Source organism: Callithrix jacchus, chromosome 17, assembly GCF_049354715.1.
Source record: "Callithrix jacchus isolate 240 chromosome 17, calJac240_pri, whole genome shotgun sequence".
In the NCBI taxonomy this organism is placed as follows: domain Eukaryota; kingdom Metazoa; phylum Chordata; class Mammalia; order Primates; family Cebidae; genus Callithrix; species Callithrix jacchus.
In genome coordinates this window covers 55,982,264-56,001,671 of record NC_133518.1, presented here as the reverse complement: position 1 = coordinate 56,001,671, position 19,408 = coordinate 55,982,264, and the positions used below count along the sequence as shown (strand labels likewise).

The 19,408-nt window shown below is 35.5% G+C and overlaps 1 protein-coding gene across 50 annotated transcripts in view; it reads left to right on the top strand.

Annotated features, from left to right (window-relative positions):
• TBC1D5 (TBC1 domain family member 5) overlaps positions 1-19,408 on the top strand; it is a 562,606-nt gene that overhangs the window by 453,297 nt on the left and 89,901 nt on the right. For all 50 annotated transcript variants that reach the window (XM_078354367.1, XM_078354358.1, XM_078354366.1 and 47 more), the window contains one exon: positions 13,728-13,813. In XM_078354367.1, the coding sequence (XP_078210493.1) occupies positions 13,728-13,813 (86 nt within the window). The remainder of the gene's footprint in view (positions 1-13,727; positions 13,814-19,408) is intronic.

Genomic DNA, 19,408 nt, shown 5'->3' with positions numbered 1-19,408 from the left:
TCTCCTCCAGCAACACAAATGTTGCAAAAGCCTATTCATCTTTCAGATCACCATTCCATTGTGACTTCTTTTGGTGGGGTTCCTTTTATAGGTGATACTTCCCTTTTCTCTAGCTGCCTTTGAGATTTTTCCATTCACATTGACCTTGGAAAGTCTAATGACTGTGTGCTGGGGATGGTTGCCTTGTATAGTAACCACATAAACTCAATTAAAAACAAAACCATATGATAATCTCAATAGATGCAGAAAAATCTTTTGGTAAAATCCTTTCATGATAAAAACCCTTGAGAAACTAGGCATTGAAGTAACATACCTCAAAATAATAAAAATCATCTATGACAAACCCACAGCCAACATCATACTGAATAGGCAAAAGCTAGAAGCATTCCCCTTAAGAAGTGGAAGAAGACAAGGTTGCCCACCCTTACCACTCCTATTCAGCATAGTACTGGAAGTACTAGCCAAAGCAGTCAGGCAAGAGAAAGAAATAAAAGGCATCCAAATAGGAAAAGAGCTATTCAGATTATCTCTCTTCTCTGACAATGTGATTCTATACCCAGAAAACCCTTAAAGACTCCACCAAAAGTCTCCTAGACCTGATAAACAACTTCAGTAAAGCTTCAGCATACAATCAATATACAAAAATAGTAGCATTTCTGTACACCACCTTAAGCTGAGAATGAAATCAAGAATGGAATCTCCTTTACCATAGCCACAAAAAACATACCTAGGCATGCATCTAACCAAGGAGATGAAAGATCTCTACAGGGAGAACTACAAAACATTGCTGAAAGAAATCACTGATGACAAAAACAAATGGAAAAACATTCCAGGCTCGTGGATTGGAAGAGTCAATATCGTTAGAATGTCCACACTGCCCAAAGCAATCTACAGATTCAAAACTGCTATTTCTATCAAATTCCCAATTCCATTTTTCACAGAATTATAAAAAAACTATTTTAAAATTTATATGGAAATGAAAAAGAGCCCAAATAGCCAAAGCAATCCTAAACAAAAAGGACAAAGCTGAAGACATCACATTACTTGACTTCAAACTCTACTACAAGGCCACAGTAAGCAAAACAGGGTGGTACTGGTAGAAAAACAAACACATAGACCAATGGAACAGAGTAGAAATCTCAGAAGACCACACACCTGCAACCAGCTGACCTTCGACAAAGCTGACAAGAATAAGCAATGCGGAAAAGACCCTCTGTTCAATGGTGCTGGGAAAACTGGCTAACTATATGCAGAAGAATGAAACTGGACTCCTACCTCTCATCATATACAAAAGTTACCTCAAGATGGATCAAAGACTTAAAATTAAGACCTCAACCTATAAAAATCCTGGGGAAAAAAACTAGGAAATACTCTTCTGGACATCAACATTGGCAGATAATTTATGACTAAGTCCTCAAAAGCAATTGTAAGACATAAAAACTGACAAGCGAGAACTCATTAAAGGGCTCTGCACAGCAAAATAAACTATCAACAGAGGAGACAACCTACAGAATGGGAGAAAATATTTGCCAACTTTGCATAATGGGAGAATGCTCACTTATGGTGAAATAAATGAGCTTTCCTAGAGTAAAACCTTCTTACTTTACTGTAAGTCTACTTGTCTACTTCTGAAGAGCCCACTCTTTCTGTGCTAACTCCTCTGAGATGGTTTCCATTGCTGTGGGACTGATAGCAGAGAGATTTGTTAACCAAATAAGGAACTTAAATCAAGGGGAAAAAAAAACATTAAAAAGTAGGCAGATGACATGAACAGACAGTTCTCAAAAGAAGACATACAAGTATCCAACAAACATATGAAAAAATGCTAAGCATCATTGATCATCAGAGAGATGCAAATCAGATCTGTAGTGAGATACCATCTCACACCAGTCAGAATGACTATTATTAAAAAGTTGAAAAATAACAGATGTTGGTGCAGCTGCAGAGAAAAGGGAGCTCTTAGACATTGTTGATGGAAATGTAAATTAGTTTTGCCACTATGAAAAGCAGTTTGGAGATTCCTCAAAGAACTAAAAATAGAACTACCATTCAACCCAGTAATTCCATTACTGGGTATATGCCCAAAGGAAAATAAATCATTCTAAGTAAAAGATACATACACTCCTATGTTAATTGCAGCACTATTCACAGCGGCAAATACATGGAATCAACCTAGGAGCCCATCAATGGTGGATTGAATAAAGAAAATGTGGTACATGTATACCATGGAACACTACACAGCCATAAAAAAGCATGTAATTATGTCCTTTACAGCCTCATGGATGCAGCTGGAGGCAACCATCCTAAGTAAGTTAACACAAAAACAAAACCAAATTATCACATGTTCTCACTTATAAAATTGGAAGCTGTATCTTGGGTATGACTGACCTAAACCCAGGAACAGGAGATGCTAGCAACTCCAGATGGAGGGAGGGAGAGGGAAAAGACCCATAAAACTTCCTGTTGGGTACTGTGTTCACCATCCAGGTGATGGGATTAAGAGAAGCCCAAACCTTTCTATCATGCAATATACCCTTGTAACAAACTTGTACATGTACCCTATGAATCTAAAATACAAGTTGAAATTAAAAAAGAAAGGTAATTTCTGGCTGCAGAATAAGAAAGCTCAGCTACCTCTTAATCAAGTTATCTGTGGACATCCACTTATGGAACAGACCACTACAAATCTCTCTGCTATCGCCGGTCCCACAGCAATAGAAACCCTCTCAGAGGAGTTAGCACAGAAAGAGTGGGCAGAAGCAGACAATTTACTTCACTGTTCGTGAGCATTCTCCCATCATTCTCCCCACTGACCCCCTCCTAGACTTCTCATTCATTCAGGTGAGATACTGAATGCTATCTGGTCCAAAACTTGTGCATCTAAATATGCCCAACTGCTGAATGTCACTCTTATCCAGGGCTGGCTGGCATTCATCTGGTGTTACATCTTATTATAACAGTTACTAAAATGTTGAAGTACTTATATATAAGTAGGTAAAGAAATTCCGCATCAGAGGGGTTAAATCCTGGCATGGCAGGGGCTTTCCAGGCATTTCTTCCTGGATCCATATAGGTCCTGATGGTAGCTGCCTATGCTAAACCAGTTGTTTTATGTTTTGACTACTACCCCTGAACATATTCATTCAGTAGTAAAAGAGTTAATAAACTAGTATGGTAATATCCATAAGACTAAACCTTCCCAAGAGGAAAGCTGTTATCTAAAATCACCTTTCAGGTTTCTGAAAAAAAAGGTGGCAAGTCCCCATATGGTCTCGTGATGGAATTTTTTAAAGGGTCTAGGAATTTGAATGGGAAAAATTTACATCTTTATTTTCATTAAGCTCTTTCTGAAATTTATATTTTCTTCAAATATGGGCAGAGGCAACAAACTACAATATTATTAGCAGTATCTGAAACACTGTCACTAATAGCACTCACAGAGTTTTCATGTCAGATTACAGTTCATGAAGATATCGTGAAATACTATTTACATTCATTACTACTTTAAAATTATAGTGATGATCATACCAGCCACTATATCTTGTTATATAATGCATTAATATAAAAGCACATGGGAGCATATTATAACTTTTTTCAGTACTCTGATTACTATTTTTCATTATATTTCATTTTCTTTATTACCCTATATCCTTTATTTTATCCATTTTCAAAAACATTATTCTAGAAGGCAGACCAAAATCTTTACCAGAAGGCAGAGCATTCCACGACATAAAAATTATTAAGAACACATAGCATAGATATTATGTAAGCAGGATGTAACTGGTTTGCCAATCATTATCATTAAAGTAGTTGGTTTTAAGGCTGAGATGTATCAAAGATTATTGATTAAAAGTATTTTACAATGCTATCCATTATTTAGAGAAATTCACATCAAAGATTAGTGTTCTTTTCTAAAATGACACATGTAGTCTGGAATAACATAGTCCAAAGACAAAAGTCCATCTGTATGAACTCTTCTTCATGGTCTTCCCTGTGGTCTAACTTGACATACTTTCTCTTATTTAGATAACAGGCTCATTCAGGAAAATAATTATCTATGTGTTATTCATGTTTGCATTGTGATTTATCCTTTCACTTAGAAATTTTAAAGTTCATATTTCACTTTTTACTAAAAATATTCCAAAAAATGTAGTGGAAGCAAATGACCTTGGTAAGAGTGGGTTTTTACAATACATGAATTTTTAATTCCAAGATATTTTATCATTGAAATTACTCCCACAGTTGCATTAAAACTGTGGCTGTACAAAGCTTCCTTTTACCAGGCTTCACTGTATAGGACCTTAGTTTTTGTGGCCTTGGCAATTCCAAAAGCAAGTGATGAAAGGGAAGAAGATGGGAGAAAAATTTCCCAAATCAGTGTTCTCAGTCTTGTTGCATCACAGGCATTCTTGGAGGTTCAAAAATTGTAACATTACTTTTAAATGGCTTGTATTTTGATGATTACCTGATTAAATTGTTCTAACATTTCTAAAAATAAAAATTTGCAATTGAACTTTACCTCTGTTTCCCAAATTGAGATTTTTAGGAATATTTTTTGAGATCACTTTTTTCATTTTTTTCTTTAATGAAGATTGGGAACCACTCCTATGAATAGACAAATGGATTTCCATATTTCTCTTAAGTGTTGAAATAAGTCTCTCCCACCCCCACCATTACTGGCACTGAAGAAGGAAAAAGGTGAAGAGTTCGGGACTACTGAAAAAAGCCAACCAGTTATCTAAAACACGTATTTTGAGGCCCAGTATTAGTAACAAAGAAAATCTGTAGACCTAAACTCCTACTTTCCATATATATAAATAGCAAATGGGGGATGGGGGCATGTTACTCTGGCATCTTGCTGCATGCTAAATTCAAAAATGTAAATACATTAGTAAAAGAAAAAAATTATTTCTCTTTTGGTGTCTATTTATTGTGTGAAGCTAAAGTGGAGCATAACGCACAGGTGGTTTAAAATGCTTCTCTGCCATCTGAGATCTCGGCTTGCCAGGGTATAGATGGGGATGTCACTTTAGGGAATTGGGCTTATTCAGTATGTAAAATGAGGCTGGCATGGCTTCAGAGGTTTTGTCTGTGTCTTTACCCAATTAACGATGTTTTTGCTTCCTTTTTTAAAAAAAAAACTTTTCCTCTTCTAAATTTTCTTTTTTTGGTTTACGTTATAGATGCATAGATGAGAATTACCTAGATTTTTCTATCAATTGCTCTAAAATCCTTACTACCTAGTTTTCACAATATATTTTTTCCCATCAAAATACATAGAAATTATTAGTAAATAAACCAGAGGTCATTTTAGTCCTGGTACTGAAATAATAGTTACAACCAAGTTACAAATATTTATATTATTTTTTGATGAAATTCTATATTAATTTGATGAATGCATTGTATCCACACATTTTGAATTTTATATATTGTTTAAAACAAAAACTAGGTTTTATTTTCCAAACCTGATGTTTTGTGGATTTATTTTATATTAATTATATTAAATTAACTCATGGTAAGGTTATTTAAAAAAGATGATATAGGTCATGAAGGTATGGCTCAATATACTATCATGCATAAATATGTATAGTAAAATGAATATTGTCCTCAGTCACCAGTAATATAAGAAGCAAATCAACTCTTGGGTAAATGAAGAATGGGAAATAAGATACAAAGTCTAGGTTTGATAATATTTAGATACTATTCAGACAGTACCACTTATTGATACAGTACTGTGCATGTGTATTTTAAAGGGAAGAATTTTGTGAGCATGTAGGATTATAACGTCTGCCTTTTTGATTCCCTGTGTTACTGTATCTATATTTCATGAAAAGGGCACTAAGTGGCAATAAGGGACAGAAATAGTGAGACCTTTGTGAACCCTCTAGCAATCAGTGAATATCAGACCACAGATTTTTCCAGCTTTAATTACAGGCAAAAGAAAAGACAAAATTAGCATTTTAATATAGAAATATCTTAGGCTTTAGGAGAATTATGATAAATCTGATGTTGCCTAGTGAACCAGAGAGGGAATATTACAACAAACTGTCTCCTTAGGAATATTTGTTTAAATAAAGGCAACAATACTTCATCCTTATCTTTTTTGAATAATTATCACTATTTCAGGCTGTTTTTTGTTCCAGGTTTAAAATACCTTTAGTTAAAAAAACAAAAAAGTAATTGGCAGTGTTTGTTTTCTATAAAACTACAAGAAGAGAAAAATTCTGTTTGCTTGGCACTAACAGGATAATTATTTTAGGGAGAGTTTTTGCTCTACAGCTCCAGTTCACTCGTGCCCTGGCATCTCTGTACTTGGATGCATTTAGGTTATCTCATTTCAGTTACAGCGTATTAAAATAACTCCTCTTCCATGGCTGAGGTTTGCCCACCTGTCTCCCCTAAAACACCTGCAACATATGTTTGCATAACCCTGTAATCGTTTGCCCTTGGGGTCCTGAGAAATTCCCCCAGAGCTTTTTGCTTATAAACAGCTGAGCAATTCATTTTTCTAATGACGGTTGCTTTTCCCCCAGCATTGAAGCAATAACATATTCACTAAAATAAGGGTCTCATTTTTCATCAAAGAGGAACATTCGACATATTTTTACAGTGCTGTTTCTGCTTCCGAGCTTTATCTTTCCCCTTTTCTAATCTAGCATGCTATAAAAATTAAGGGTTGGTAGAAAGATATTAGGGGAAAGAAAACTAAGCAATTCTTCATTTGTCAAATATTTTCTTTTCTTCATGCCAAACATACATTATACTATAAATATCTTTTATCTGTTAAACAAGTACTATAGGAACTTTGTCAGTTTAATGTAAAAATTGTGACCAATAAATTATAAAAATGATAATAACTTGGACATATTGCAGGAAATCACTTTGACTGTTATAATCTCATATGCTAGCAAACAAGTCCTGCATTAATAGTATGATTTGACACCTTTTTCATATCAATAAACCTATATGCTCCTATTTTGGGAAATAAGAGAGCCTTTCTCCTCACATGAGATCCAGCATTCATATTTTTTTCTATGTGTTTTTACTTTAAAAAATATTGTGTTTTTCAAAATCTATCCTAAATTCATGTATAATTATTTGAAGTATGAAACATCACTTTTTCCACCTATTTGTTATCATGAATTTTAGGTCATCAAACTGTCATACCTGCCCTCTGATTCATATCTTTCAGTGCTCAGTGGTATCAAAAGATAATCATGGCTTCCATTTCATTGAGTTCTTATCAAATGCCTGGTACTGTGCTGGAACTTAGTTCTTATTGTGTCAATTAATTTTTACTGCAGTTTTACAAATGTGTAAACTAGAGCTAGGAATGTAACTAACTCCTTACAGTTGCTCCACTGCTAATGGATGGAGCAGGAATCTGGGTACAACCCTCACTAACTCATGATCCCTTGCCTCACCTATCAGGCACCCTGTGCCTGACTCTAGAGCAGATGAGTGCCGTTACATTTACCCTAGAGCTTTTGTTTGCAACATATAACTTCACCTCTACATTAACTCCTGCTGGCACTTTAATAAATAGGACAGGTGTCACTGGAATTGATATTCTTTTGCTCTTTTCAGTTCTGCAAATATTTATAAATAGACATTTCTTTGAAATATACTGTGCTGTTCAAAGCAAGATGAGACTTTTCCCTCTGTAGTCTCTATTTGATGCTTCAAATGGAAAAACCACCTTGGAGTAAGAATCAGGAGTTAGGGGATCAGTCCAGAAAGTACTATTTGTAATTACCTTTGTTGGATAAGTTTGATTTCACCAGACTCAATATAAGGAAAACACATACAATCTTTTTTTTTTTTAATCGTACTTTAGGTTCTGGGGTACATGTGCAGATACTGCAGGATTGTTGCATAGGTACATACATGGCAAGGTGGTTTGCTGCCTCCATCCCCCCGTGACCTATATCTGGCATTTCTGCCCTGTACCATCTTATAGTTATGTTTGTTTCTTGTAGCATCTAGTATTTCGTTAGGCTTAGTGAGAATTAGCATTTAATATTTTTATACTATCATAACAAAATGAGTTTGAACTTAAAATATTAAAATGTTGCCATAGGGGTGAGGGTGGCAGAGGAGGTAGGTCTCCCGATCTGCAGACTTCCATTACAGAGTACAGAGTGTGGCCAAGGGGAGTTGTTCACCATCCAAAGTCATACTCATTCTTGGACAGAGTGTTTGTTTTACCTGAAATTACCTTAAGGAACAGTCTACCATCATACAATATATACTTTAGAAGTGAAAAGAGTTAAATAACTGAGAGATTGATTTCAGTTTTTATCTCTTATATTGAATGCTGTTATGTAAGCATTATTGTAGGTTGATTTTGTGATCATGCTAAATTAACAAAAGCATTTTGGAAAGTCAGAAGCATAGCATGGGTTTTGTATAGTTTCGATTTTTTTTTCATATAGTTTTTTCTAGGACACTTGCATCTACCACTGTTGATTCTGCTTCTGAAGTCACTTTGTCCCTAAGACTTTAAGATACCCCCCAAAATTCATCCTGTCCATGCCATGGGTAAGATGTTCAGCATTCTTCTTATATTGCTATTAAATAAAATGCTGAAGAAAGAGCTTTAAGTAGAGCTTCAACAACATTCACAGAGAAGAGTTGAGTGATACTTAGGAGGTAATGAACTGAAATGTTGTGAAAGACTTATTTCAGGCCCATCCTGGTTGTGGTTGGCCTTGGAAAGGCATGGTACACCCAAGGTGGACTGAATTTGTGCTATCTGCACTTTTCTTTCTTGCTTTCTTTCTTTTTTTTTTTTTTTTGATTTTTCGAGACAGGGTCTCATTCTGTCACACAGGCTGGAGTGTGACACAATCTCAGCTCACTGCAACCTCTGCCTCAAGCTGTCCTACCTCAGCCTCTCAAGTAGCTGGGAATACAGGCATGTGCCACCACACCCAGCCATCTTACTTTTTAAGAGCTAGGATCTTGCTGTAGCCCAGGCTGGGATGCAGTGGTGTGATAATAGCTCACTGCAGCCTCAAACTGCCCTCAAGTGATCCTTCTGCCTCAGTAGAATGCACCACCATGCTCAGCTACTTTTTTTTATTTTTGTTGAGATTGGGGTCTTGCTGTTTTGCCCAGGCTGGTCTCAAACTCCTGGCCTCAAGCGATCCTCCTACCTCGGCCTCCCAAAGTTTTGGGATTACAGGCATGAACCACTCACCCAGACTGCATCTTTAGGTAAACTTCCCAGGACATGGAACATGATTGGTATCCTCTGTACACAGACTAATATGAGTTAAGATATGATTACCATTTTGCTTTCCTTCTTCCAAATGAAAATTCACTAAAAAATGCATTTTAAAACGTACATTGTTTTGGAAAATGCTCATGATAGTTGAAGTCCTGACTGTGTGAAAATGAGTTTAAAATACAGTCATGCACTGCATAATGACGTTTGGGTCAAGAACAGACCACACATATGATAGTGGTTCCATAAGATTATAATACCATGTTTTTACTGTACCTTTTCTGTTTAAATACCCAAATACCATTGTGCTGTACTTGTCTACTGTATTCAGTACAGTAACATGCTGTACAGGTTTGTAGCCTGGGATCAATGAGCTATATCATATAGCCTAGGAGTATAGTAAGCTATACCATGTAGGATTTTGTAAAATACATTCTATGATTCTCACACAATGATAAAATCACCTAATGACACATTTCTCAGAATGTATCCCCATCATTAAGCAACACATGACTATAATTGCTAATTGTTCTAATACAGATGAAGACATAATATTAAAGTGTTGAGATAACATGTTCTGCACAGTGAGAAATCAGTTTTCATAGGGTCTGGGCTTTCTTACATACAGAGTTTTACATGCATGGAATTCCAGTAGCTTTTATATTTTAGAGGAGATTCTAGAACTTTAAAGATTAGAAATCATCATATTTTTATAAAGTTTTATTTGAAAAAAAAAAAACAACTCCTTTAAGAAGAGCAAGTATTGGCCAAGTAAGGTGTCTCACACCTGTAATACCAATACTTTGGAAGGCTTAGGTGGGTGGATCACTTGAGCCCAGGAGTTGGAAACCAGCCTGGGCAACATGGCAAAACTGCATCTCTACAAAACAATATAAAAATTAGCTGGGCATGTTGGTGCATGCGTGTAGTCCCAACTACTAGGAGACCGAGGTGGGAGGATCACTTGAGCCTGGGATGTCAAGGCTGCAGTGAGGCAAGATAGCACCACTGTACTCCAGCCTGGGCAACAAAACGAGACCCTGTCTCAAAAAAAAGAAAAGAAGAGGAACAAGTATTTCTTCTAGAATGTTTCAGTTGCATAAAGGGAAAATTCTGCTTATTTAATCTTGTCCCCCAGGAAACCATTGATAGCATTTTGGCACGTCGTCCAAGTTATCTGTCCATTTACCTTTATATGTACATTTGTATGTGTATTTTTTAACAATGATTTGAACCTATGACCTAGTTTTAATTTGGTTTTGTTCTGCTTGTTGTTTCTGTGAGATGGTATTCCAAATTCCTTAACTTTTTAAAACCTTATTGAATAAAGGTAAAATTAACTTAATTGAAAGAGAAGAATTATAGGTAAATTGAAGAACTGTACTTACTGAATGTCAATGTAGAAAAGTATTGGTACCCTTTTTACTGTTCATGTCTAGATGTTGATTTTTTTTTGAGATGGAGTTTCACTCTTGTTACCCAGGCTGGAGTGCAATGGCGCGATCTCGGCTCACTGCAACCTCTGCCTCCTGGGTTCAGGCAATTCTCCTGCCTCAGCCTCCTGAGTAGCTGGGATTACAGGCACGCGCCACTGTGCCCAGCTAATTTTTTTGTATTTTTAGTAGAGACGGCGTTTCACCATGTTGACCAGGATGGTCTCGATCTCTCGACCTCGTGATCCACCCGCCTCGGCCTCCCAAAGTGCTGGGATTACAGACGTGAGCCACCATGCGTGGCCTTTTTTTTTTTTTTTTTTGAGACGGAGTTCCGCTCTTGTTACCCAGGCTGGAGTGCAATGGCGCGATCTCGGCTCACCGCAACCTCCGCCTCCTAGGTTCAGGCAATTCTCTTGTCTCAGCCTCCTGAGTAGCTGGGATAGCAGGCGCGCGCCACCATGCCCAGCTAATTTTTTTTTTTTTTTTTTTTTGTATATTTAGTAGAGACGGGGTTTCACCATGTTGACCAGGATGGTCTCGATCTCTTGATCTCGTGATCCACCTGCCTCGGCCTCCCAAAGTGCTGGGATTACAGGCGTGAGCCACCGCGCCCGGCATAGATGTTGATTCTTTTAGCCATGCAGTGGTGTACAGGTATTTCAGATGTTTTGCTTTATGCTGTCCAGTATAGTCACACTTGAAGTTTGACTAGTCTAAATTGAGATGTGTCGTAAGTGTAAAATACACACTGGATTTCAAAGACTTTGTACAAAAGAAACAATGTGAAGTATCTCGTGAATAATCGTATGTTGATTACATGTTAAAATCATAATATTTTTGATCTACTGAATTAGATAAATTATTACATTTAGTTTGTTTCCTTTTTCTTTTCTTTTTTTAAATTTGGCTTCTAGAAAACTTTATAGGTGACATTTATATTTATGACCTATTGTTGGACAGTGCCGGTCTAGATGAATCTATATGTCTATATATTTATATTTGAGAAACATCACTATCTTCCCAACAGAAAAGAATAACTTTCAACCGTAGCCTCTGATTTTATTTTCTTAACATTTCAAATGCTGTTTTTCAACATCATCTTTTGATTCTTTTTTTTGTTTCCAGTACAGTGGTACTTTACCTCCCCCTTTGATACCAGTAAGTCTCCCAGGAATTTAAATAGGCCTCCGTGAAAGCAATACTTGAGCCTCATTTATATGTTCAAGTTAGATCATTGTTCCTAATAATGGCTTTAAGTGCTTAGATAGATCAGCACTTCGTGTCTTGAATTGCTTGTCATTTCTTTATAAAGATGTTTCAAGTAATTGCTCCATATGATCCCTTCTTTCATTATTTTCTGGCAAAAAGTAACATAATCCTTTATTAGTTTGTTGGAAGTCAGAGAAAAAATATCTTTTTTATTAGTGAAAACAAAATGTATTTCCAGGTACTGAGAATAAAGAACAAAATTAGTCATGAGCGATAGTCCTGCGAAAGTTAATTTTTAAAATATATCATGAATGCACTGTCAATCTGCCAGTGGCTTTAACCTCTATTTTATTTTCCCATTATACTTGGGTCCAGGTTGTCATCACCCACCATGAGAAAACCTATGTAATTCCTAGAGAGAGAAAAGTTGCACTGTTAGACTTAATAGTGTGGTAGTCATGGAAGCATCAGTTATCTTCATCAAGGCAATTCAGATTTGATTATTGTAGAACTGTGTTGAATACCAAACCAGTGGAGTAGTAGCTGGAGCTAAATCAAGGGATTGTCATTTTTGTGAGATGATTAGGGCTGGCTTGGAAGAGATATGAAAGGGTTGAGCTGTGTAAATATTCTCTTTTCAGCAGAAAAAGAAAAGGTCCATCATGGCCATTAAATGCGGCTTGTTAGCTTGATGAATTTCAAACTATTTAACCTTAGCAATTATATCCCCCCTAACTCCCCCGTGCCTGCATGCAAGTGTATCAGTGCCTTGGAATTATGTCTCCAAGGATGGATATCTAAGCATATTGGTAATTTTCTATTAAGATAATATGCAGCTTTTCCATGTCCAGTTAGGTATCTCAAAGGAAGTGCATGCCTTGGTTCAGAAACCTACTTTTTAACTTTAATTATATGCCCAGGTAGATATTAGAACACATTTATTTATAATGTTTTAAAAACTTTTTATGGCAAATATATGTAATTTAACATTTTAGAGATTATGGCATTTATTTAAATTATGATGTAAACATGGTTAGTTTTTATAAAGCAGAAATATGTTTCTTTAATTTTTAGTTGCCTGTGAGAGACTTGATACATTTAAATACTAAATATGTTTAAATAATAGCAACACATTTAAACAGACACTCTGGACCTAATGATTCAAGGACATTTCTGTGATGTTTGTAAATAATGTTGCATCCTAGAAAGGGCAGTGTTTTTGCTGCTTTTATGAAAATGTGCATCAGTCAATTTGCTTTTGTATTGCATTGGTTATCCTGGTAATATATCTACTACCTGGCATATTTTGGGCACTTATTAAACTCATAAATAAGGATAGATGACAGAAATTGCTAACTTTAAAAGACTTGCTGAATTCTGAAGTAACTCATTTGGAAGAAGAAAGTCTCAGTGTGCCATCTAGTGGACATATTTAGCATTCTGTTCATAAAAAACAAATGATACGCTCTTCCTCCGAAATGCAGTTAGCTTGACACCTTGTGTCTCTGGGTCCCTTGGCATAGTTTCTGCTTGTGTTACATCTCATATAGTTTTTAGCTTTTGTTATCATTTTGTTCATATTTTAGGAAAGTTATATTTGAAAGTTTTATTTTGAAGCCATCAGAAATCTAATGATAAATAAATCTGTTAACTATGAAAGAGGAAAAAGTATTTTTTGTGTTTAATCAGAACTAAGGAATAATTTAATAAAAGCACAACCCAAGCACACTAATTATTAAACTTTATTATTATACATATTCTTTTCTGAAGGAATATTAAAACGATCATTTCTGTCCTCTTATATGTTAATGGTAGTTTAACTAGCTTTTTAAAAATATATTCTTTTTTTTTAGAGAAATCCAAGACCAGTGACTTATCAGTTCCATCCAAATTTAGATTACTACAAAGCACGAGGAGCCGACCTCATGAATAAAAGCCGGTAAGTCCCCTTTCTCTGATGATAGTTACAAATCACCTAGGTAGTCTCCGAGATCATCAAGAAATTTCACACATTGCTGAAAACAGTTTTCTAGATTTTAGCATATCAATGGCTAATGTACATGAGGAATCTTTGTTAAATAAACATTTATTTAACAAGTTATTTTAAAGGCATAAGAAAATGCTACATATCGGTGTCAATGGTAAGATGAAAAATAAATATAAGAGTACTTATTTACTTGTTACAATTTGAAGTTAGGCAACTTCATTTTTCTAACATGAATATACTTGAATAAATTGTGCCTACTTGTATAATCTCTTTCTAGATTTTTGCTGTTGATTGAAAAGAGGCAGTTTTATAATATATGTTTAAATTATTTCAGTAACAAAATTAAAAATGTGTTTCCCAGCTGTCTTTAGAACTACACAATAAGCTTATAAATGCATCTTGTGTGTACATTTGTGATTTCATACATAGAAATTTTAAGGGTCACTGTAGGAATGAAAAACATTAAAATCCTACTTTTTAAAGAAATTAACATTGGCATAAAGGGTTGATGAACAGTTTTGTTCTTTTATAAGACCATATTGAGATGTCTCAGGAGTTAACTTGTCATACCAGAATCATTTCAAATTAGAATGTAATTTCAAAGTTTACTCTGGAAGACTAAAATGTTAGTAATGATAAATGCTGCCAAGTTGTCCGAATTTTCTTCCTCAAGCATTTTGCCTGTGTGTTAGCTTTTCTTCAGTAGAATTCCAACAGCCTAAATATACATTTATGGAATACATATACACAATGTGTTCTGCTGTTACTGGAGCGTTAAAAATAAGTTATAATTCCTGCTGCATAGGAACTCATAGTCTAAGGGATGAGAAGAAGTTTACAACAAAATGGCTATATTTAAACTTGAAATTTGAACCTTGTCTTAGTATAATGTTGTTATAACCTCCTGCCTATCTTCACCTCCCCATTCACTCTATCTCATCATTATGAACTGAAGTTATATAATTCATTTGTGTGTGTATTTATAAACTGTCTCCTCACTTCTCCACTAAAATCTAAGCCCCTGAGGGCAAGCATTTTGTCTTATTCACCACCTCATGGCACCTAGGACAATGTCTGGTATAGGGAAGGCACTCAACACATATTTGTTATATGAATTTTTTGAAATATTTTCAACACCTTTTTCTCCACCACAGGAAATGTATTGCACCCATTCTTTTCTCTCCTTCGTGATTTTTTCTCCACCACTGGAAATGTATTGCACCCATTCTTTTCTCTCCTTCGTGATTTTCTTCTCTTTAGCCTTTTCTCCCTACATTTTTCTTCTGCAAAATGTTGGTTTTGTTTTATATATTTCCTTTTAAGATTCATGTGCAAAGTATCTCTTGATAATTGCAAGGAAGACTTTTCGTCATCCTTTTGCAATCACAAAACTTAAAATTGAAGCTGAACTAAATAAAATGTAATATGTGAGGCATAAGATGTTACAACTCAGTGAGCAAGGAAATAGTTCATAGATGATGCTGGGAAAATTGGCAAATATTTAAAAGTCATCAACCACACACAAAAATAAATTCCAAAGTGCACTGAAACAAGCAAACATAAAAATAAAAATGCAAGTGCCTATCTGACCAATAGTTACTTGAAGACTTTTAAATCTTATTTTAAAGTTTTAAATTAACAAATAATTGTGTGAAGACTTTTTAACCTTAAGAGTAATGGAGAAAATCACAAAAGAACAACTAATGGATTTTACTATACAACACATATTTTAAAGTAAATCAAAAATTAGGAAAATATTTGTAGTGGATGTAACTGACAAAGTATAATATCTTTAATGTATGAAGAACTTAGGCAGTTCAGTGAGAAACGTAAGATCCTATCTCAGTGGCCATTCTATCTCTTGCCATGTTCTGCTGAATCCTTCTCTTCTTCCTCCAAATATTGGAACAGCCCAAATCCATGCTGCTTTTCTTCTCTGTACTCATTCTTTTAAGGATTTCAACTCAGTTCATGGCCTTACAGACCATCATCTGTGGCTGAAGAGTCCTTAATTTGTGTCTTCAGTTTTACCCATCCCTTGCTACTTACTAAATATTTTCTCTTGGATATTCCATATGCATCTTAAATTTAGTATTTTCAAACAGAACTGTTGATTCTACCTGCACACTCACATGCCTTTTATTTCCACAGTATTTCCCACAATAAATACCAAACTTGCTTCTCTTTGACTTCAACCTTTTTCCTTTCTTGGCCTCAATCTGGAATGAGTGTAACAGCTTCTTCTTCTAGTAAATCATCAAACCAAATTGGTAGTCTTGGGAACCCCCCACCATAAAGACGAAGGGTAGGCAAAGATTTCTTTTACAGAAAACAAAAAGCACTAGAAAAGATAGATAAATTGAACTTAAAATTAAGGTTTTTTTGTTCATCAAAATATGCCATTAAGAAAAAGAACAGGTAGGTCACATACTTGGGAATAATATTTTTAATACATATATCCCAAATATGTAAAGAATTTGTATATGTTAGGAAAAATACAACATAGGCAAAATACTTGAACAGACACTTCATGAAAGAAGATATAAAAATTATCAATATGCTATGAAAAGATGTTTAACATTAGTCATCAGGAAAATGCAAATTAAACCACATGAGATAACATTTCACACCAACTGTAACGGATAAAATAAAATAAAAAATTGACAGTAGCAAATGTTGGCAAGGATATGGAGCAGTTAGAACCCTCATATATTCCTGATGTGAGTAGAAAAAGGTATAATTACTTTGTAAACTACTTTGGTAATTTCTTATGAAGTTAAACATATATCTAGCCTATAATATAGCAGTTGAATTTCTAAGTGTTTATCCTCTTGGCCTAAGAGGGAAATAAAAATACGTATCCAAAAGCAGCAACAAACAACATCAAAACAGAATGTTCACAGCAGCCTCACTCATGATACCCCAAATCTCCGTCAATAAGAGACCAGATAAACAAACTGTGGTACATTCAAATAAAGGAATACTACTCAGCTATAAAGGAAGGAACTAGAGTTGTCCCTGGGGAAATTGGTTCCAGGACCACTTGCATATACCCAAATCCATGCATACTCAAGTCCCATAGTAAGCTGTCTCATATAGGAACCTGCATATATGAAAAGTCAGCCTTCTGTATACATGAATTTCACATTCCTCTCTCTGCATTTGGTTGAAAAAAATCCGCATGTAAGTGCACCCATGCAGTTCAAACCTGTGTTGTTCAAGGGTTAAGTATATTGATGTATGCAATAACATATATGCATCTCATAAACATGCCGAACAAAAAAATCCTAGTCAGAAAAGAGTACATATTGTATAGTTCTACATATATGAAGCTCAAGAACAGGCAGCTAGCATGTGGTGATATAAATCAGAAAGTAGCTACCTCAGGATTAGGGTTTGGAATTGACTCTAAAGGAACATGAGGGAACCTGGGAGTAATAGAAATGTTCATTCCAGGTATATTATTTGGGATGGTGGTTATACAGGTATACACAAGTGTCAAAATTCATCAGACTGAACATTTAAATCTGTATATTATATGTAAATTATACCTAAGTTTTGTTTTTAAAAAAAGAAAAATATGTTTTTACTCTGACTAGATAGGAGGTAGTATTACTATTTTACCTAAATTGGTTAAGAATTAACAACTCTCTTTAATATAAAAGAAAGCACTTTAGATATAGATGATTTTATAGCACAAATGCTTAGTTATTTGAACAAAAAAAATCATAAAATTGCATTTATATAGCCATCAGTGTCCTTTGAAATTCTGATCAACAAATTACTAATACTGATAACCATGAACTCCTTGGCTTCATGGCGTGGAGAACATTATTAGCATATTATTTCTTTACTATAATTTAGCAATAAAACATCCAAAAAAAATACAGTCATTATGTAAGTAAATAGAATAAAGCCTTTTAAAAATCTTACTGACCATATAAAATGGAGTTGTCTAGGAGGATATTATAATGCGTTTTAGGTTTCAAAACAATACGCATTTATTCAATCATTAAACTAAATATTTATCAAATACTATACATAGTGCCGGACACTGTGCTAGGCCCTGGGAATATGGTGATTCTAAGACCCACACCCTGACATCACGGATGGTTAGACTTATGTGAGATACCACGCTTAGGTATATGGGTTACTTCACAACTGAAGCTAACAAGTATTCATACATTTCACAAATACTTTAGTTTCTTCTTAGTGCCAGGTATTGAGAAAACAGCAGTGTAAAAGATGTGGTGCCTGTTCTCACAGAACTTAGATTGTAGTATAAGATTATAGTCATTGAAAGAATTTTTGTACACCCTGGGAAACTGTACTTTTCCAGGACATATGCTTAGGCCAGACCCTGAGAGGGGCACTCCTAAGCTGAGGCAGATCCTGATCCCTGGTAGAGATGGGGAATTATTAGCCACTAGGCTCTCTTGGGATAAGAATAGTTGCCCTTACTCCATAGACACATGGATTCCTGCTGAAGAATGTGGATACATCTTAAATGCCCAGGAAACCCTCCTTATTAGAATCTTCTTTCCCTAGATCCTGGCTTCCTCTTCTATGTCAGGCAGGGTTCCTGACTAGCAGCCTTCTACAGAGGACCCTCCCAGATTATAATTTTGGAATCTTTCATCATCAATATCAATTATTTAAGTTCTGTCACGGGCAGAGGAAAGCTGGGGTAGTTAGCACAGAAAATGTTATTTCTTTTTTTTTTTTAGATGGAGTTTCACTGTTGTTACCCAGGCTGGAGTGCAATGGCGCCATCTTGGCTCACCGCAACCTCCACCTCCTGGGCTCAGGCAATTCTCCTGCCTCAGCCTCCTGAGTAGCTGGGATTACAGGCACGTGCCACCAGGCCCAGCTAATTTTTTTTGTATTTTTAGTAGAGACGGAGTTTCACCATGGTGACCAGGATGGTCTCGATCTCTCAACCTCGTGATCCACCCGCCTCGGCCTCCCAAAGTGCTGGGATTACAGGCGTGAGCCACCACGCCTGGCCAGAAAATGTTATTTCTGATCTACTGGAGTGAGTGATCAAAGAACTAAGCTTGGTTTCTTTCATCTCTGTTAAGGCCTAATTTAATCAAATGAAATACCTAATTTTGGTTGTATGAAATTGCTTAAGCAAGTTAAAAGACCTATAGCTGTGGAGTCTGTAGAAAGGCATCACTCGATAACATGACATACTCTTGAGGCAGTACTGACAGCTCAGCTCCCATTTATTTCATCCCCTCTTCATAGGAGAGAGAATTACACGTTTTGAAAAATTGTGTTTGTCATTTTCAAAACAGAAAATCTATGAATGTTCTGGAATAAAGAAGACACAAGATTCTACTCTTAATATAGGAGATTGCAGCCTTTAAAAAAATATGAAATTCTGTTCTGTGACTATTCAATTGAGCATTTCAGTAGTCACAGATTCTTAAATAAGTTAGATGGATCTTTGTGAAGGCTGGTCACAATTTAAATGTACTTTTTTAATAGCAGCAATTTCTGGTTATTTGAGGACAAAATTGGAATAAGACTTTAGTGTTAGAT